General features: G+C 39.3%; 1 protein-coding gene across 1 annotated transcript in view; it reads right to left on the reverse strand.

Moving 5' to 3' along the window:
• Positions 1-5,347: 5,347 nt before the first annotated feature.
• LOC136857117 (PRADC1-like protein) overlaps positions 5,348-22,096 on the reverse strand; it is a 28,981-nt gene continuing 12,232 nt past the window's right edge. Inside the window, exons 3-5 of the mRNA XM_067135522.2 lie at positions 18,203-18,318; positions 9,489-9,656; positions 5,348-5,598 (exon numbers count right to left, since the gene is read on the reverse strand). Coding sequence (XP_066991623.2) covers positions 5,478-5,598; positions 9,489-9,656; positions 18,203-18,318 — 405 coding nt within the window. The 3' untranslated portion in view covers positions 5,348-5,477. The remainder of the gene's footprint in view (positions 5,599-9,488; positions 9,657-18,202; positions 18,319-22,096) is intronic.

Here is a 22,096-nt window from a genome sequence, read left to right on the forward strand (position 1 = left end):
AAATACATTGGTAAAAGCTGCAGAAATAACATGTGGAAGGCCCTGTGGAAGAAATAAATGGAAGGAGACACCATGGTGGAATGACAGAGTGAAAGAAGCAGTAGGGAAGAAAAACAAGACCTTTCGGGTGTGGTCCAACAAAGAACACCAGAGTCAAGAGAAGACTATAAGAACAAACGGATGAAAGCTAAAAAGGTAGATACAGAGGAGAGGAGGAAGTGGATGGAGAAGTGGACACAGATGATGGAGGAAGATAGCAAATGCAATTGGAAAGTATTGTATGGAATGGTGAGAAATAAAAGGAAGAGTAGCCAGAGTGAAGTGGACAGAAAAGAGGATAGAAATGGTAACCTAGTGGAGAAAAAGGAGGAAATTAAACTAATCTGGAAGGAATTCTTCGAGGACCTCCTAAATGTGGTTGGATTAAGTGAAGAAGATCATATTGAGGAAACTGATGACAGGTGTGAGAAGAAAATGGAGGAGTTAACCTGGGCAGAAGTGGAGGAAGCTGTGAAGAGGATGAACCTGGGAAAAGCACCAGGAGTGGATGAATTAAGTATGGAGATGATAAGAACTGCAGAGGAAAAGAGTACACAGTGGCTATACAGGATGATATGGGTAATTTGGAATGAGAAAAAAGTACCAGAAGATTGGAAGAAGAGTGTAATAACCCATCTTTAAGAAAGGAGACAGAAGAAAATGTCAGAAGTACCGTGGTATAACCCTCGTGTGTCACTGTGCTAAGATACATGAAAAAGTACTGGAAAAGCGGATAAGAAAGGCAGTGGAAAAAGAATTCAGAGAAGAACATTATGGCTTTAGACAAGGAAGGTTGACATATACACAGTGAGGCAACTACAAAAACGGCACTATGAGTATTGGGAAGATTTGGTGATGGCCTTTATGGACATAGAGAAGACATATGATAGTGTCTGTAGAAACAAGATCTGGAAAGCTATGAGAGTAAAAGCAGTAAATGAGCAGATAGTGACAAGGGTGAAAAATATATGATGGAAACAAAAGCTGTGTTAAAGTTGGAACCAAAAGAACTGGATGGAACAAAGGGTGTAAAGCAAGAAAGTGCCCTCTCACCTCTATTATTTATAGTAGTGATGGATGATATAATACAGAAGGTAGCACAGACCATTGGGGAAAGAAAAATGAAAGCAGTGTTGTTTGCAGATGATCTGCTAATATGGGGAAACAGTGAGAGTGAACAGCAGGAACAGCTAAACGTATGGAAGGAAGTTGGGTCATCTTATGGAATTAAGTTCTCAGCACAAAAGAGTGAAGTATTGGTAATGACACAAAACAAGAACTGAGCGTATAATGGCATGACATTAGGAGGGGAGCAGTTGAAAAGAGCTGAAAGCTTTAAATACCTGGGAAGTGTAACTGAAGAAAATGGAGGAAACAGGATGGAAATCAATGAAAGAGAAAGGTATGCAAATGGATTCTTTAAAAGTGTGGGAGGATTGATATGGAACAGGGATGTATCACAGAGATGTAAAGGAATTATCTACAAGACTTATTTTGTGACAATTTTGATCTACGGATCAGAAACGTGGGTGTTGAAGGAGAGAGATAAAAGTAGAAGACAAGCAGCGGAAATGAAGTTTCAGAGCTGTCGAGTAAGTTTAACAAGAATGGACAGAGTAAGAAATGAGAGACTTTGGGAACTGGTAAATGAGGTACCCCTACAGGAAAAGATAGAAAAATCAAGGCTGCAGTGGTATGGACATGTTAAGAGAATGGGAGAAAAGGAGATACCAAGGAAGATGTACAAAATGGAGTTGAAGGGAAGAAGACCTAGAGGAAGACCAAGGGACAAATGACAGAAAGGTGTAAAGAAAAGTATTGAGGCAAGAGGATGGAAATGGATGAGAGTGAGAGAAGTGGTGGATGGACAAAAAATGATGGAGAGGCTTATGTTCCAAGTAGACCCATTCTGTGGTTGGAAACTGCTCCAGATGATGATGATGATGATGATGTTTGGAACTGAATGAGGTCACAGAGCTAGTTACAAATAGAGAATTGTGGAGGCTTTTAGTTAATTCACAGAGGCTTTCAGACTGAATGCTGAAAGGCCTAACAGTTTATACGAAGATGAACTGTATGTATACATACATACATACATACATACATATTGCAGGATGCAATTACCAGTTGATAAAGATATTGATTCCCATAGGGAACCTGAAATATTTGTTACAAATGAGTAAATTTATAATACCAATATAATTGATCCGTTAATGTCCAATAACGGACCAACTATTTTGGCAATTACCACTGTAAGCCAAAATCATAAATTGCATTGTTTCATTATGCTTTGTCCTAACAACTCTTGAGAGAAGTTTTTGTAAACAAAAACAATCAACAACTGAAGGTATCACTGGAGAATGATGATTTATTTCTGAATTTCTAAAGGATGGTGCAGCCTCCGTGGGTCAGGCGGCAGTGCACCGGCCTTATATCACTGGGTTCAGTGGTTCAAAGCCTGGTGACTCCATGTGAGATTTGTGTTGGACAAAGCAGAGGGGGGACAGCATTTTCTCTGAGAACTCTGGTTTTCCCTGTCATCTTTCATTCCAGCAACACATTCCACTATCATTTCATTTCATCTGTCAGTCATTAATCATTGCCCCAGAGGAATGTGACAGGCTTCGCCAGACGGCACAATTCCTAACCTCACCACTAGACGGGAGCTTCATTCATTTCATTCCTGACCTGGTTGAATGACTGGAAACAGGCTGTGGATTTTCACTTTATTTACAGGGAAAGTCCCACAACGTTTGCCGTTCTTCCTGTACGTCGTGTGTTGATAAACAAGAGCGCTGTTGCCGCCACACTGTCTCTGTATGCCTATACAATTTTTAATGAAGTTGTTTCTTATTCAGGTCTATGTATGTTATCATATGTTTACTTTTTCCAGGTAATTTGTGAATTTATTTATTCATAAATTAGTTTTGACAGACTGAAGAGCCAAACGGTTGTTAATTAACCGAGTCGAAAACTTCGATGAATGGATAATCACATTGAAAAACAATAAAACTCACCCCATAACACTAAGTGTTGAAAATGCTTTCCCTTAGGCTGTAGACAAATGTTATATCATGTAATGATATTCTGGAAAAGGAGGTAAATGTTACACAAATGCATATTGTTAATTTAGAGAGTATTTTAATCTCAATCAATTTACTGTACTTACCTCAAATAAAGGTCCATGTAAGTTAATTACTGTACTGTATTAACTGTTGACTAACTACACTGCCTTTGTAATTCTCCTCATCCTTTGCCCAGGAGAAGGTTACCAGTAGCTGGTTAAAAATTTGTGTAATATATTCTTTTATTACAGTAGTTACTTTCTTAGAGTGGCTATAGAATTATCTAAGATGCAATATTTTCTCTGAATGAAACATTTTAATTGCTACTATTGTACCTATATTTACAACATTAACACAAATTTATTCCAGATGGAAAACTACACAATCACTGCTTCCTACCAAAATAGTCCAGAATCAATCTCTGTTTACACTTCTTATTTCTTATGACCTCTATTTGTTTTTCAAGCTAATAAAGGTTATGAAAATTTCCAGCATCCATAAGGAATAAAATTTGCTGCACCAGGTTCTTCTTATAAAGTGACTTAAAGGAGTGAATAACCCCTAAATCCATAGGTTGTAGCTTGCTTGTGCAGTTAGCAGGTAGAAATTCTGACTGCACATTCCTCAAATTAACATCCACGAGATGTGCAGGACAACGGTCGATGAAAAGAAGGATCTTCCTATTTTGCGCACCCATTTTAGAAACCAGAGCAATTAACTGCTGTCAGAAAAGATCTGAGGTCATCCAAGCTTTATGGTTGGCATTGTAGGCAGTAGGTAATGATCACACATTCTTGAAGCAACGAGGCTTTTTAGATTTCCCTATCTTATAGGGGTGGAGCTTCTCAGAGCCATCACCATTGGCTCCCAACATCACTGTGAGCCTCATCTTGCTGCGTTTCCCACCACGGCATTTATCTCCTTTGAATGCCAAAGTCTTGCGGGGCAACACACTGAAAAACAGTCCAGTTTCATCTACGTTAAAAATGTTCCTTGGTTCGTAATCCTTAGTCAGCTCCTGCAATCTTCTGTCAATCCATTCTTCCACAGTTTCATCACTAAGTGCATTAGATTCTCCATAAATAATTTTATAGGTTAGGTTATAGCTTTTCTAAATCGGTCGATCCAGCCATTGGACGCGCTGAAATTTTCAATGCCAAGAATGTTTGCCACTTTAAGCGCCTTTTCCCTTAAGAGTACACCATCAATTGGAAAGCCTGCGGCTCTTGAAGTTTCAAACCAACTTTTTACAATTTTTTCCATTTTCTCATATTTGCAGTATGATGCATACTTCATTTTCTTGGAGTTTGGTCTGCATTCTGAAGCACTTGATGTAATGCTTCCTCTGCTTTTCACAATTGTATTCAGCGTGGATACAGGAAGCTGCAATTCGCACGTGTTCCGTGATATGAATCAACCTTTTCTAATATTCAAACTTTCTCATCCATAGTGAAAGTTTTTCTTTCCTTCTTTTTTTCCATTATTAGCAGGAAAACAAGCGATAACAAAGAAGGATTAAAAAATACACACGGCAGGAAAGGAAGATCACGGCAATTCACTCTGACAGCTCGACTCACATAACAAGAACAAAAAAAACAAAAATACAGTAAATGTGATGAACCAGCAACAATAACTTTAACAACTCCAACAAACGCAAATGTAAAACAATGACCGTGAAATAACGAACCCGGGCAAGACAAACACTGAATCACTTGATTATGTCTCCTTCTTGTGGCCTATACTGTACTTAGCAATAGAGCAAACATCTGTTAACTCCTTCTTCTTCTCCTTTGTGGTTTTGTTAATTCAACTCATCAGATTTCTTCTTCTTCTTGAAAGATTAATGGGCACTTTATCGTTGTCGGATTTGAAAATATGGTTTAGGACGTAGTGTAAAACACCTGATATATAAGAATGCGCTGCATTGGTTATGCAGAAGTTCAACACTAAGAGTTATTATGAACCATGGTTGTTTGATTTGGTTGTCATGCCATGGTTACTCAAAGCATTTTAGGTTAGTTGCGATGCCATTTTACCTTGAATTTTTTCCTCTCGGACGGCCTGTCGTGGCGTAAATGGCGGGAAGCATAAAATGTTGCAAACGTAAATTTGAGGATTTTAATACATTGTGAGCATAGGAAATCCCTGGGGACCATCAAAAAAGTTGTAAAAGATGGGAAAACATAAAAGCCGGGAACGTAAATGCGGGTAATACTGTAAATAAAATTATGCATTTCATTAAATTATGTAATGTTTATTTACAATGAACAACATGGTTAGAGGTGAGTACAAGTTGCAATAGAAAAACACTTATTATTGCTGCCAGAAAGTGACTAGGTGACACTGTACAGTCAGATTCTCTCCATTCTGCTCTTACCAGCCTAGCCAGGGAGGCTGGTTCATTTTGTGTAAGGGGACGTATGTAAGATTGACTGGTATATTGATGATTGCATGTCTCCTGTTCATCTTAGCCAAAGTTTTCCGGATCATGTATCTGCAAGGAGAAAAAAGGCACAGTATAAACATCACAATGTGCTTTACATAAAATTCCTTGTATATAGAGACCTACAATAATAAAAACATTCAAAATCACTTGAACTCTTGCCTTATGCTTTACTATCCTACCATTACTTGTCTTCAACTACCGGGTGTCCATAATTAAAGTTATGGTATTCAGCGTGGTCTTAGGAGTCTGAAATTTCTTAGATGTGCTAACTAAGCCTTTCGCTCGTGAATTATGCCAAAAAAATTATTAGTTCCAAGTTTTGCCACTAAGTGAAAATATGGCACTGTAAGTGGTCAGAACGTGCAATATTCCATAACTCTGACGTCAAAATGTTCTTCCAGTAGAATTGTGTTGTGTCAGTTCCTAATAGTTGCTTGGTAACGCATGTTGATTCCTTTTGTGAAGTGAATCTCCATTGTAACACGAGAAAGTTGAACTTTTCCGTGTGAAACGTAATGCCTATTGGGAAGATAGACCGTGCACTACTAATTAAGTTGTTTTATCAGAATGTCTGGCTCCATGGCTAAATGGTTAGCGTGCTGGCCTTTGGTCACAGGGGTCCCGGGTTCGATTCCCGGCAGGGTCGGGAATTTTAACCATAATGGGTTAATTTCGCTGGCCCGGGGACTGGATGTATGTATGTGTCGTCTTCATCCTCATCACGACACGCAGGTTGCCTCCGGGCGTCAAATCGAAAGACCTGCATCTGGTGAGCCAAACTTGTCTTTGGGCACTTCCAGCACTAAAAGCCATATGCCATTTCATTTTCATCAGAATGGCAGCAATAGCAATGCTGCATTGCAGGAATACTGCTGACAGAAACAGCAGAGGAGAGGACCCATGACAAAAATGGGCTGAAGAAAATTATTACAAAATTTGAGAAAACAGGTGTCACACCAGGGAGAGGACAGCGGTCCATGCCCACGGACGTTGTTAATAAAGATGCTGTAGCTGTAGCAGAAGCAGACCACGCAGCACATTCTCCCAATTCTGTAACCAGTGCTCTAGCTGTGTCACGTGAATTGTTGCTACTCCGGTCAACAGTTCACAAGATTTTGCAGCGCATTATACATTGATATCCCTACAAACTTCATACTGTTCACAAATTGAAACCCCAAGATGTTGCACAACGCTGTAATATTAGATCATGTTCTAAATCCAGATAAAGCAACAGATCATTTATTTCCTCATCAAAGCTTCTTCCTCGAGATATTCTTATATTTTTACTAGACATCTACTGTTCAACCAATGATCCATCACTCAATTCATCTCACAATCAGATCTAAGAGGAGCATTGTACAGGGAGTACTACCATTAGAAATCTAGCCTGAGACCCAGCATTTGTCACTATGACAAATGACATACCGGGTAGTCTTTCAACCTGAGGAGAAAGTTATGAATGGGCACTAGGTATGATATAATACTTGGGGAACATTGGACAGTCTAAGAATTAAAGTTTCTAAATGCAGAAGCAGTATGGTGAGTTGAGGTTACATTGATGGCGAGAGATGAGACTATGTAGAAATTCCAACACTGTGCTTGTCTTTCTAAATAAGGAAGATCATGCCACACAAGAGATCATAAATTTGGTAAATGACAAAGCTATTCTTCCTGGACAAAGAAGAAGAAAACATAAGATTACAAAGTAGATGAATATTGCTGTTGGGTAGTAGAATTATAAATGACTGCCAAAAAAGGAAAGAAAATGTACTCTAGCCCAGGTAAAGACGGCTTCTCTTAATAAAAGAAATTTGCTCACCTCTAACAGGCGTATCCACATTAGAAAGATGTTTCTGAGGAGATTTGTATGGAGCATCTGAAGTGTATGGTAATGAAATATGGACAATAGATGGTGCAGAAAGAATGAGAACAGAAGTGTCACAGAGCCATCGGGTTCAAGGTCCACATCGATGTCTCGGCGCACCACCACCGACTGGTAAAATGTGCCTGCAGCTCTCGTCGCTATAAACTGAAGGTAACGAATAAGTGTGACTTGAGCAGACGTGCAGGATGCCTCGCAGGCGTATGCGAGAACTGTACCGTCAAATGAGTGAGTTTGAAAGAGGGCGCATTATTGGCATGAGAGAACGTGATGCATCCATCTAGGAAATTGCTGCTCGTGTGGGACGAAGTGTGTCGGCAGTGCAACTGGTGTGTACAGAATGGCTCACAAAAGGCCATAGAACACAACGAGATGGGTATGGTTGCACCACTCAGACACCCCCCAAGAAGATCGACACTTCATCCGAATGGCATTGCAGCACTACAGATCTGTGTCCTCTTCAGCCCTGGCGCAACAGTGGAACATTGTAACACATTGTACACTGTCAGGAGTGACAGTCCATCGCCGTTTATTACGGTCTGGGTACTGGCGCGTTGTCCACTTCTCCGCCTACCTTTGACTAATGTCCATAAGCATGCTAGACTGCAATGGAGTATGGAACAACATCACTGGGGACAGGAATGGTAGCACACAGTGTTTTTGGATGAATCTAGGTTCTGTTTGTTTGAAAATGATGGCCGCATTTTGGTTTGCCGCAGACAGGGGGAGAGGCATCACAATGAATGCATTCACACAAGACATACAGCGCCAACTCAAGGCCTTATGGTGTGGGATGCTATTGGTTACAACCACAAATCACAGTTAGTGCGTGTCCAGGGCACTGTGACCAGTTTGACCTACGTGAATGACATCCTGCGACCCGTAGCCATACCCTTTCTGCACAACACCCAAGACGCCATATTTCAGCAGGACAATGCACGACCACATGTTGCTGCATGAACACGTGCCTTCTTGTTGTCACAGGATGTCACGCTATTGCCCTGGCCCGCCCGATCACCAGACTTGTCGCCAATGGAAGATGTGTGGGATATGGTGAAATGTCAGGTGCAGCGCTGTGGCCCTCAATGCCAACCACCAAAGATGAACTGTGGAACCCGGTGAATGTAGCATGAATGGCTATACCCCAGGACGCCATTTGCACCTTATACATGTCGATGCCATCACACATGGAACAAGTTATCAGTGCTCATGGAGTACCCAGTGCCTACTCAGCAACAGGACACATGCTGAACCTAGGTGACTGAAATGCTAATAGTTTCTGCAGAACATACTAATGAACATGTTCTGTGAATATGAACTCCTATCCATAGTCTTTCAAGGTGTTCTGTTTTTTATGAACAAGAGTGTAATATGTAAATAATGAATGAAGATTTGATAAAATTTAATCTGAATAAAGGAGGGAAGAGAGAAAGGGGGGTAAGAATGATGCAAGGAGGCCAGGACATGAATAAGTCAAACAGATTATATTACATGTATGAAGCAATAGTTTTTTTTTTTCTTTTTTTGCTAGTGGCTTTACGTCGCACCAACACAGATAGGTCTTATGGCGACGACGGGATAGGAAAGGCCTAGGAGTTGGAAGGAAGTGGCTGTGGAGTTAATTAAGTAATTAAGGTAGGCCTACAGCCCCAGCATTTTGCCTGCTGTGTAAATGGGAAACCACAGAAAACCATCTTCAGGGCTGCCGACAATTGTATTTGAACCCACTATCTCCCGGATGTAAGCTCACAGCCGCGCACCCCTGACCACACGGCCAACTCACCCGGTAACAGTTCTGTTAGAGATGAACAGGTTAGCATAAGGTAGTGTGGATTGGACTGCTGCATCAAAACAGTCCATGAACTCTGAATATTTAACAACATTTAAGTGTGGATCCAGGAAAATAAACAAACAAACAAACAAACAAACAAACAAACAAACAAACAAACAAACAAATAAAATAAAATAAACTAATAAATAAATAGATAGATAAATAAATAAATTTTTTTTAAAGACCTAAACATTCCAAAAGGAGGTAAGAAAAGACAAGACTTACCCATTTTTCCCTAAGAGAAACCCTGCCGGGATGTTGACATCTCTGTAGGTCTTATCATCGATCATCTCTACATAATATTCATCACCATCTTCGTGATAGTCGGCAACAATGATTGCTTGAGCTCCCACTTCTTCTGCTCGTACAGTCTTGCTTAGGAAAGAGCATTCCCTACAATTAAACATAATAGTGTGTTTACAAAGCTGTTTAAATATCGGCTTAAGTAGTTAACATTACAGTACATTGAACATTTGAAAGTAATGGTACTGGTGGAAGTGATCATTGTTTTAAGAGGAAGTAAAACTAGGAATCACCCCCTCTTCATACTAATCAGAAGGGAAAATGGAGGAGGTTCAACCCTTTAAAGAATGAACAAAGGAAAGAGAATGGCCATGAAGGATGTGAAAATGAAAAACATCCTAAGCCTTGAAAACCTACTACCGTTAGCATCAGAAAAGAATAAGAGTCAACCAAAGGAAGTTGGATAGGAAACCTACTGCATATTCAAGTTTTCTTTACCTGTTACAAACAACAATATTAAAGAAGTTAGGCCTAAATCATACAATTCATCATAGTGTACTTATGGTCACAGTAAATTGAATACCTAGCTGTCAGAAGAAGGTGAAGGAACACTCTATATCATGTCTAGTGTGTCATCTGATCATCTACTGTAGTTTGTGACTGAATCAAACAGGGTGATCTATGGCTGGCATACGAAGCATGTTTGAATAGGCCTACATTCCATTTTTCAAGAAGAACTTGTACAATTTAAAAATAATCAGAGTGCTGAATTTGTGATGTCCATAAGTTTAAGGCTAGATATAGAAAACAGTTGATTCCATTAAAAAAACAAAATTAGTACCATTACCAGAGCACATATCAACACTCCAGAAAAATACTATAAGTTCAATTATGAGCCCCCTGGTGACACTACTGAAAGTGAAAGCAAACTGTTGATCTCTTAACAGTTCATGGGTTATTTGAGGTGTACATCTCAGATGAATATTCCTGTATATTAGTGAGATTCATTCATGTGAATTTGTGTTAAATTGTTTACATGTTGATTTTTATATATTTTTGTTGCAAAATTATAAAGATCAGTCTGATCTTCTTTGAGCACACCCCGAGGTGCAAGAAGGTTAAAATAGTTTGCCTGAAAGCTGACCCAACTTGAAGAGTAATATACATAACCGACATATGAGTAGTTTTATAACACTGCATTTTAGTAGTGTTTTAGGAAAGTACTGTAATGTATATTTACATTGTACGGTAGAACTCTAATTATTCAAACTCCAGTTATTTATATTACCAATTATCGCGATCACTTTGAGAAAACCAAAAAGTTGGCTTTTTAAAATAGACAATCTTCCCACGAATAATTAATATTTAGTATTTCACGCCATATTTGACCCTTCTACTGTGAAACAGGTGTATAACGATAGCGCACATACACAGACGATGATTCACAGTCTCGCAATGTCTACCACTGCCAGTGTGGCCTTGGTGTTCTGTTGTGCCAAACCGATTTGTTGCAAAATTCCACCTTCCTTGTTCTATTTTGTGCATGTGCAGTGCTATGTTTTACTGCGCAGTATAGCTTCTAAAAGGAAATGTGTTATTTTTTTTTGTTGGCACACAAACTGAAAGTCTTTGAACAATAAGACAAAAGAGTGACTGGTAAGCAGTTAGGTGAGATGTACTGTGTAGTGCGGAAATATCAATCATTTCAGAAATAAAATAAACAACAGGTCTTTGATTTTAAACTTTGTATCTGTCCTGAAGAGTGAAGATGAAAGTTTGTCAAGAAAAGCTATGAAAATAGCACAAAATAAAGAACTGGAAGAGGTTGTATTCACATGGTTTTTGCAGCAGCGAGCACTGGGAAACGATCTTTCAGTACCGATCATCAGCGAAAAGATGAAACTTTTTGCAGAGAAAATAGAAGGGGGCTTTGGAATTTTAAGGGACAGGCAAATTAAAAAACCAGGGCTTTTAACACGTTCAATGCGGATCATGCTTTGAGCGCGTGACGCTACTTTATAAGCACGCGCGGAGCACGCGCCTAGCGCCTCATGGGACAGTTGCTAGGAAACGTAAAACACAGGTTTCCCGCACAGTAAGAAAGACTCTAATTGTCATCCCGCACATCGTGTACGTCCAGTCTACTAGCAGATTCATCCGTAGCCATATCTGCGCATGCGTATTCAATTTCCCACATATTTCCTCTCCAGAGTCATCGTCATCGTCATATGTCATCATTCATTTATGGGATCTTTGAGCAGCAAGACCACTTCAATGTGAGCTAAGACACTGCATTTTCTGTTTATTAATTCTTCAGGAGAATTACGAGTGGTTCCGCTTTTGAAATAAATAAATTCCACTACTGCAATATGTTCAAAAAAAGAACTGAACTTGTAATTTTCGTTTATTCTTGCATCATATATGTGTGTAACACGAAAGAACTTCTAATTGTCATTCATTCCTCATCACATTTATAAGTAACTTGAAAGAACGTGCAGTAATCATTTTTGACTGCATCGTGATGCTTATGTTATCATTTTATTTATATTCTTTTCTGATAACCGACAATGTGGTTCCTTCAACATCACGAGACCTACCCAATTAGCCAAAGTATTTCATTTTTGTTTGTCAAATTCTGTAATAGAGAAGTGTAAATATGAATATATTTATGTCTGTAACATACTTTATGCATTTGTTTGCTATCCGAGATAAATAATGCACAGTGGCACGTGATCCGTCTGGTGACCAGTATTACTTCTCGATTTCAACCACCGTGCGGGTCACGCACCAGGCGCGTGAGTGGGATAAGTCTACGAGTTTGATAGAACTCATCCTACCAACGTAGAAAACTTCGATAATTACAACTTTTAAAGAGTCCCACACAAATATTTTGCTCAGGTTGGTGGGTATGTCACGCTCTGCTAATACGCAGTGAACGTGTTAAAAATGCGAAAAACTTTCCCTCTTTCACAAGAAACAATTAATGGCTTAGATGACTGCTACTCTGTTCACTGAATGATACGATGATGTTTTCAAACCAGAAGTAAAAAAAACATCTAAAGGCCCTTGGAAAAGAAGGCAATAAGGTGTTTTTAATCACTGATAATGCACCACCCATCCCATAGAAAACCTTGAAAACAAAACGGACATTCCTGCTGCCAATAGACCAGTCAGTTATAAAAATTATGAAGTGCCAATACAGAAGCCAGGAAACTTTTAATACAAGATGAAGATAAAGAAGGGAATGTGGCTCATCAAAAAAAAAGTTGATTTTAAAGACTGTTCTTACATAGTGTAAAAAACATACAATTTGGTTAATTCAACAATATTAAGAAGATTTTGGAACAAACTGAAAGACATTTCAACCAAGGGGGAGGTCCTGATAGAGAAAGATGATGCAAGAAAACAGCAAGAAAGAAGAAAGGATCATGAAAAACAAGAGGAAAAGCCAGAAGTAATGGAAGAAGTGTCAGTTGAGGACAGACACAATGTCATTTTGAAAATTCCTAGATGTTCCAAATGCAGTGCATAGGATGCAGGCAAGTAGCTGGTGTGTGCAGGAAGAAACAGATGACCTAGAATATGACAACATTGCTACTGAACCAGACGGACACCTAGTAAGGCATCTGCATGCCTTGACTCAGTGTTGCCATGGGTGGAGCGGCAACTTGAATGTGACCATCTACAACCCCTCACTGTCAAGTGGATGAGAAAAAATGAAATGGTGTATGGCTTTTAGTGCTGGGAGTGTGCGAGGACAAGTTCGGCTCACCAGATGCAGGTATTTTGATCTGACACCCGTAGGCGATTTGCGCGTCGTAATGAGGATGAAATGAATGATGAATAGGACACACACACCCAGCCCCTGCGCCAGCGAAATTAACCAATTATGGTTAAAATTCCCGACCCTGTCGGAAATCGAACCCAGGACCCCTGCGACCAAAGGCCATAACGCTAACCATTTAGCCCTGGAGCCGGACAGCGGATGAGAGACTGGCTGCATGGATCAATGTTCAGACAACAAAACAACTGACTTTGACCGATATGCAAGTACAGAACAAAGTTTCAACAACCACTGCCTTTGTACATATTAACACGTTGGGTGCCACGTGCCGCCATATGGCGTCACAGTGGTCTTCAAATTTGAGATGGCGTGACGCCATATGGCGGCACACCGTTCTTGAAATCAGAGTTGGCGTGACGCCATATGGCGGCACAGTTGAGTTTCAGCCGATGCGCTGTAGATAATCAGCTGTGACATCTATGCGTGTAAAATTGGAACTACGTGAAGGGCGAACTTCAGGGTCTATTCCAGCTATGCATTTTTACTGTATGCCACCATGTGGCGCCACAGTATTCTTCCGAAGCCACTGACTGGCCAGTGGTCATTGTCACAGGTGAAAGAGCGCCAGGCTTTGTTTATTCCACGTTTACGTACGTATTATCACTCAGTTTATATAGTTGTGCAAAAATATTAAAAAATGGAAGATATTGGTAATAATCTTACGAGGGAACACATACATGTGTTACACTCGGATTCGGTTAAAATTTGGTAGGAATATTCGTGGGAGGCAGTGGAATGCCAAGGTGAAAACTGCATGTACCCAGCGCAAGTTTTAACCCAAAATTGAGCAAATAAAGTCATAAAATTAAAAGTGCCGCTGGAGTATCGGGGTGTGGCGAAGAGGTAGGGAGGAGCGAAGCAGCGGACGTGAACCAACCGGGCTGCGTCGAGCTGCGCCAGTAGCCAGGTAGCGTGTAGTTAGCGCGTTCCCCTTAACTTCCCGATCAGATGTGCAAAACATAAATATGAAAACAGCACATGAAACAAGTGTACAAAAGGACGATGTTTGAACAACGATGCCAATAAGGTTTGAAAAATTACAATGAGTAACAAGAACTCGGGCATGCCGAGACGCATATTTTCATTGTTTAGAGTTATCAGAAAACTGTTCACAACAATATGTAATGTAATATAAGTACTTGTTTTGCATTTTACTAGGTTTTCATAAATATTGCGTTAATTTGAATTAGGAAATAAATATCCCGTATTGGAAATTGGTATTGAACATTCCATGTCAAAAAATTCTGTGACACCATATGGCGTCACGCTATATTTTATCTTTCCTAAAAATTGATGTGACACCATATGGCGTCACGGATGACCATGGTATGATGAGATAAAATTTACTTAGTAAATCATATAAATACATCCCAAGATTACATAAACAGTCTACAACGCGTACAATTGCTTTGGCACCAGCGGAATGCAATTCAAAAACATGCCTGGCACCAGTGTAATAGTGTGCTACAATCGGCTCGGCACTCAACGTGTTAAATTAGTTCATTATAAGAAAATTTTGTTTTGTTTTTCCCCAAAGAAATAACCTTTCTTTTGTAAATTATCTGATTATCTGGATATTTGATTACCCAGATTGGGGTCTGGTCGCAACTGATCCAGATATTGCAGTTCTACTGTATGTCTAGGGTGCCCCAATTGATAAGGGTAACTGGCAGTTCTACTGTTTGTCTAGGGTAGTCCTTTTTCCCGATATGGAGCAGGGGATGAGGTGAGATAAAATTTATGGTATTGTCCCCATTAAATTTGGTCAATAATAATCTTAAAGTTACTGGTCAGCCTTAAGAAGTTTTATTATTTGTCAAGGGCTAAATTCTGTCACCAGCGAGCTGTTTTCTGTGTGCATAAGCTGGATTTTACCAGTTCTGAGCATAGCAAGTATTGATCCGATGTTCGATCGAGAGAAAGGGGGAGGCGGCCACGTGACTAACAGGTTTCCCGAGGCCAGCAGAACGCATGTGCACAGCGAGCAAGTACATTCTACAGAATTCTAGAATAGTCGTAGCCAATAAAAGGTGATACTGGTGAACCAATAGTCGTCACTCAAAACAACACACCCCCAAGCCAGAAAGTATAAGACTTCATGCGCACATGCCTTAATTCTACGGACAGCAGCCTACTCTGCTACTTGAGATTTTAGTTATTGAGAACAGAACATCACCGTGTGGTAATTCGAGTTTAAAGATACAAGTTAAGTGTATACTCAACGCGTTAATGGAATTTCAACTGGTTCGTGAACATTTTAATGCCTGTTGTGTTAGTTACAGCTAAACTCAACTTGCATGTGGCAAAGACCCAGCTCAATGGATATCGTCGACAACTGCAAAATGGATCCTGTGTCATCAAGTAATACATCATTCTCACTGAAGGACGTCAACTGCTGTGTCTCCATGAATTGCTAAATATGTAAGGCGATTCTGGCATGGAGAAGGTGAACGAGATGGAAGTGTCGGAATGGTGAAGATACCAACCAGGAATCGAACAGCATCTAACATTTAAGTACCCATTTATTGTACAATATCTTTCTCATCTGTGTAATAACTAGATGATCCTTCTCTAGTTAGTAGTTCTGTTAGTATTTGCTGTAGTTAGATTTATGTCAAACTTCCATCCTTAAAGATGGCGAGGTAGACGAGGTACCTGTGTGATCAAGGTTTGTGAACTCTATTAGATGAGTTTGATGTAGTTGTTCTTTTGAATGGATTCTCAACTGCAGCTCTACATCTAAAAATAATTGACCTCATGTTAAAATTAGAATTAAATTACATGTGATACTTGAGATACTGTGAAATGGAACCATTTGTGATTTCAATGATTAGAGTTGAATTTGAGTTTCATTTATGCTCGTGCTATAATTCTTTTGGATCGTGTCATCCATTTTCAAGATAATTTCGAGATTGCTGATAGATTTAATAATCGTTGATAATAACAATAATACAATTTAAGTATGAGATCGGGTTAAACAGTGACTTAACGGTCGTGAGCCATAAATAATGTTAGATTATTCTCGAAGAAGATATTTAATGTGCTCTATTAGTGACTGCGCCATTATAATAATTTTGTAGCTGTATCTTTGGAACACTGCGAGTTAGTTTGGAGCACGTGTTAATTATGTGTAGGAATTAATAATAATTGATTGAGGCTCACGGACTCTGTGTTAACAACCTGATGATCCACCAGATGGTGACGAGTATTTATTTCTATCAAATCTTTGAATAATATTCTGAAATTAGGATAGATCGTGGTCGTTCTTAAGTATTTTACTCAATAAAAGTGATAACTCTAATTTAATCACTGATCATAGGCTAAGTCGAGTGTGTTAACAGAGTTAGGTTCACCTACTTGACTTTACTGACCCAACAATGTGTAAAAATAATGAACTGATAAAATTAAGTCAGGATTCGAGTGCAAAATAATGTATATAAAATTCGTGTTACCCTGGTGTGAATGAGATGAACGAATGGAGTAGTTAGCAATATTTTCAGATGTTCATTTTTCACATTGAGTTTTAATCTAGTCATGTGTTCACCTCGATGACTTAGATTATTCCTGCGTTGTTTTGTCAAAGTGTTGGTTCAATGGAAGTGCTTAAGGATAAATTATTGAGATTATAAGAACATAAAGACTAGATTTAAATTATTCTTTTAAAAGTTGATTCAGACGAAAAATCATGTAGTTAAAAGAAAAAACGGCAAAGGCAAAGATTTCAAATACTGTGCAGATAGAAATTAATTTGCACTAGATTGCATATTTATCATGTAAATCAAGGAGGTAATAATTAATTAATTTGATTATCAAATGAGTCATGACTGAATTAAGAATTTAATAGGTGGAATACGTTAACTTAGCGAACAAGATCGAGTGATTATTAAAGAGAAATGTAATGAAATTACACGATGGCAATTAACAGTAGTGTCAATTAATTAACTGTAACATTAGAAGTAGACTCATGATTAATAGGAGGATTATTAAAAAAATTAATGAGCTAGTGTTACCTACCTTGGAATAGTGTAAATAATAATTAATTAAAATTTCAATCAGATATTTACCACGTGGACAAGTGGGATTTTTGAGTTAAATTTTGCTATTGTAAATAATAAGAGAAGGTTAAATGCCAGTTGATTTGCAAATGTTACTGTGAATTAGGAGAGGCTCAGTCACATTATTTTTGATTTCAATTTCTGAAGCCAATGGAGGCCTAATTTGAGTTTGTTATTTTTCAGAGCCTAACTTTTGTCTGCACCAACGAAGATTAATTTAATTTTGTACACCCACTACTGGAGGAAACTTGACAACATGAAATAACTTTAAAATTTTGTCACAGCAAGAATTTTTTTGGTGTTTTCTGCAATTGCTTATATTGAATAAATGTCAGAAATGATGTTTTAAATTTATTCTTTTTTTGGCCGTCAATCCTATTCCCTTAAATGCCTCTAAAAATTCGGCCATCCTTGAACAAACGTTCCCCCTTGGGATCTTTTGCTCAGTGGCTGGGTTAGCCAAGTAATAAGGGGTTGTATGTTTTTTACGGTAGGATGCCCTTCCTGACGCAAACCTCAGTTGAGGAACTAATGAAGATGAAATTAATGATGGTGAATGAAATTGGGTACGAAAGTGGAATGAATTAGTTGTGATTTATGAACAGGAACAGTCCTGGCATTTAACTAGAAGTTCAAAATTCTCAGAACAGCTGACGGTGGGGTTCGAATCTACTTGTCTTGCAAATTCAGAGCTTCATTTCATAGCCATTACGTATTAACATGCGGCCACTCCTGATGGCCATATATATTTACAATGACTTACGATATTGCAAACATTTGTGTTCAGGAATACTCACCCTCTCTCCACCAGAGCCACAGCTCCTTCCAGCTCATCAGCATTCCGAGGCCACCCACAGCCACATGGGGGATCAACTGGTACAAGAGGAATTCCATACCGAGCAAATGAGTCATTCTATAAAAGAAATGCCAAACAATTAGCCAGAGAAATTTATTTCCAAATATTACCTGAGACGTTAATACCGGAGTTTTACAGGGAAAAACTCAAGTGGGACACATAGGCCTGAATATGAAATGCCTGTAAACAACTTGCAAATTCAGAGCTTCATTTCATAGCCATTACGTATTAACATGCGGCCACTCCTGATGGCCATATATATTTACAATGACTTACGATATTGCAAACATTTGTGTTCAGGAATACTCACCCTCTCTCCACCAGAGCCACAGCTCCTTCCAGCTCATCAGCATAATAATGCATACTATTCAAGTTTGGATAAAAGCTATAAGAAGTCCAATCCAGATGGACTTTATTCAGAAATTTTTAAAATTTTTATTTTTCCATTCATGACCTTTTGGTTATTCTGATGGTAAGATAAGATTGTGGTTCAAAATAGTTAAAGGAGCTACATAAGGCTGAAATCATTCACCCTTACTATTCATGGATTATTTACTGATAGGCATAAAATGGTGAAGGGGATTCAGCTGGATGGAAATGTAATACTGTTAACAGCTTGGCCTATGCTGATGATTTGGTCATAATGGCAGATTGTGCAGAAAGCCTACAATGTTAACCTGCACTGATTTATTCTACAACAAATGAAAGTGATTTATTTATCCTGGAGCTCGAAAAGAGATGCAGCAAGTATAGTATTAAAATTAGTGGTCAGCTCCATGGCTGGTTAGCGTGCTGGCCTTTGGTCACAGGGGTCCCAGGTTTGATTCCCGGCAGGGCCGGGAATTTTAACGATAATTGGTTAATTTCCTTGGCACGGGAACTGGGTGTATGTGTCGTCTTCTTCATACTTTCATCCTCATCACAACATGCAGGTCACCTACGGGCGTCAAATCAAAAGACCTGCACGTGGCAAGCCGAACTTGTCCTCAGACACTCCCGGCACTAAAAGTCATTCACCATTTCATTTCATTAAAATTAGCATTGTGTTTCCAAGACAAGTAATGCAAAGAAACAAACAATGACAAATCAAGAAATATATATTCTGCTATGTTTTCCTATTCATGTTTCTTTCTATGCACTTTCAAGACTTAATGTGAGGTTAGTGGGGAAGAAACCTAGGACTGAATATCAGGTGGGAAATACGAAACTGGAACTGGTGGATCATATGAAGTACCAGTACTTAGGATGTGTTTTCTCCCAAGATGGTAGTATACTACGGTATGTGAAACTGAAAAGCTAATGCAGTGAGTTCTCGTAGTTGAATCAATCGTTTTCTGTATTTTTGAAAAAGTGAGTACTTGGATAAAATTATCTGTACATCAGTCTGTTTTCAAACCAACTTTCTTGAATGGGAGTGAAAGCTGAGAGGACTCAGGCTTATTCCTGCATCGGAAGAAACTAGCTAGTTGCTTTACGTCGCACCGACACAGATAGGTCTTATGGCGACGATGGGACAGGAAAGGGCTAGGAGTGGGAAGGAAGCAGCCATGGCTTTAATTAAGGTACAGCCCCAGCATTCGCCTGGTGTGAAAATGGGAAACCACGGAAAACCATCTTCAGGGCTGCCGATAGTGGGGTTCGAACCTACTATCTCCTGAATACTGGATATTGGCCGCACTTAAGCGACTGCAGCTATCGAGCTCGATATCGAAAGAAACAGACATCAAAGTAGCGAGAGTGATTGCTTGTAGGAACAATGGCTGGAGGGTACTCAGAATGAGGAGATAAAGGCTGATCTATTTCCTGCTGCAAGTATTTATCAATTCTGAACTATTTTATTTTGTAACTGAAAACTGATAAGTTGATAACCAAGTCGAAACTGGAAACATCAGAAAACATTCTGAACTACTATGCATTAAAATATGGTATATTTAATCATTATTTAGGTATTATGTAGGTACCTGGAGAGGGATACTTGTAATATAATCTTCAGCATATGTGCACGAAGCGTCAGCCTGGAGTTTTTCAACACTTGACTTCCAATTTTTGCAGGATAGAGACTCATTGTAGAAATGGAAAAAAAAGAAGCTAGCATAAGTCATGAAAAGCGTGCTACGGCATGTGCCTACAAGATAGCTGATTGGTCAAACCAGCAGACTGCGGCAAAGTTATAGATTTCTGAATTTGACGTTTGCTCTGCTTTGAAGCGAAGACAAGAGACAGGCACCCATAAAGATCGAGTACACAGTGGACGTCCTAGAAGAAAATCTACTGCTGAAGATAAACACATCGTGACCTTAAGCAAGCATAACAAATGGCTTACAGCTGAGGATATCTGCACTGAAATCAACACTACTAGAGTTATGTGGATGTGTATCTGCCAAAAAGCCCTCTTTTACCATACAGACATCTATCTCCAACACTTCAGTGAGACAAACAACATAAGGATTGGACTATTGACCAGGAGAAAGTGTACTATGAACTGATGAGTCAAAATTTGAGAAGTTTGGGTCAAATCGTTGTCAGTATATCCGTCATCATCCAGGAGAAAGAATGCTACAAGACTGCCTAACACCAAATGTGAAGCATGGGGGCGATAGTGTTATGGTTTGGGGTTGTTTCAGTAATAATAAGTTTGAAGACTTTGTGACAATGGACGGTATGTTGAGGAAGGAGCAGTACCATTGCATTCTATTGAACAATGCATTACCATCTGGAACTCAACTTATAGGAAGAGGGTTTGTTATGCAGAAGGATAATGATTCGAAACACAAATTAAAGCTGTGCAAGACGTATGTAAGTAACAAAGAATCATCAGGAGTTCTTCAAGTAATGTTCTGCCCTCCCCTCAGTCATCCGATTTATCGCCCATCAAGTTGTTGTGGGATGAACTTGACCATAAGGAGAAACAAACTTCTGTCGGCAGTCTCGGAGATCTCTGGTTGATATTCTTGCCTTGTTTTGCACTGAATATCAACACAAACGTGCTTCATAAATTTTATCTATTATCATTCATGTCTTGCCTTAACTTTAATTATTTTAATTCATGATGGTCTCTAGCAAGACTGAAACTAGTTTCACCCAATATATCGTCTGTGAGCCTATCTCAAGACCTGACTATAAACATCTGTTCCATCTGTGGTGACTCTTGCGAATAGAGGTGCTGTCGAGAAGTTTTAAAGTGATAGGGCAATTGTGCCTTAGTCACACATTAGCTAGCCATACACGGAAAGGAAATGTGACAGACGAGGCCCCTTGTGACGCGTACCAACAGGCTAGGGCTGCTCGTTAGTGAGCGAGGATAGTTTGAGGTGTTATCTGCTACAGGTGAGACCTGTTGTCAGCACCTCAACGGAAAGACCTCGCCTCACAGATCAAGCCTCTTGTAAGGAAAGCATCAAGGGACAAAGGCACTGCAGGAGAAATTTATTGAAATGCCTGAACTGCAATTCCTGTTGTAAATTTTAAATCATGCCTCTGCTGGCAGGACCTAGTGTTTACAGTGTACTATGTCTTCTGATATGGGCTAGGGCAATTTTGTTACTTTCATTGATCTGTCTCTGTCTTATCCTTGGCTTTGACCATGTGAAAGTGACTGAGGTATGAGTGATGCTAGTAATGTTATTCCTTCTGCAGCCAGTCCCTGCTATGAATGGTGTGAAAATGTTGCTCATAGGTCAGTTGGTGCATGCATTTCAGTAGGCTTGGCAGACTGATATGTAATAACTTCTGGCTCAGTGAGGAAAGCAACTGGAAACTAACTCACTCCTCATTTCCCTAGTACGCCTCTTCAGTGATGCCTAGGCCATCTATGGCAGCTGATGGCAGAGCTTTT

This window comes from Anabrus simplex, chromosome 1 (genome assembly GCF_040414725.1).
Source record: "Anabrus simplex isolate iqAnaSimp1 chromosome 1, ASM4041472v1, whole genome shotgun sequence".
Taxonomy (NCBI): Eukaryota; Metazoa; Arthropoda; class Insecta; order Orthoptera; family Tettigoniidae; genus Anabrus; species Anabrus simplex.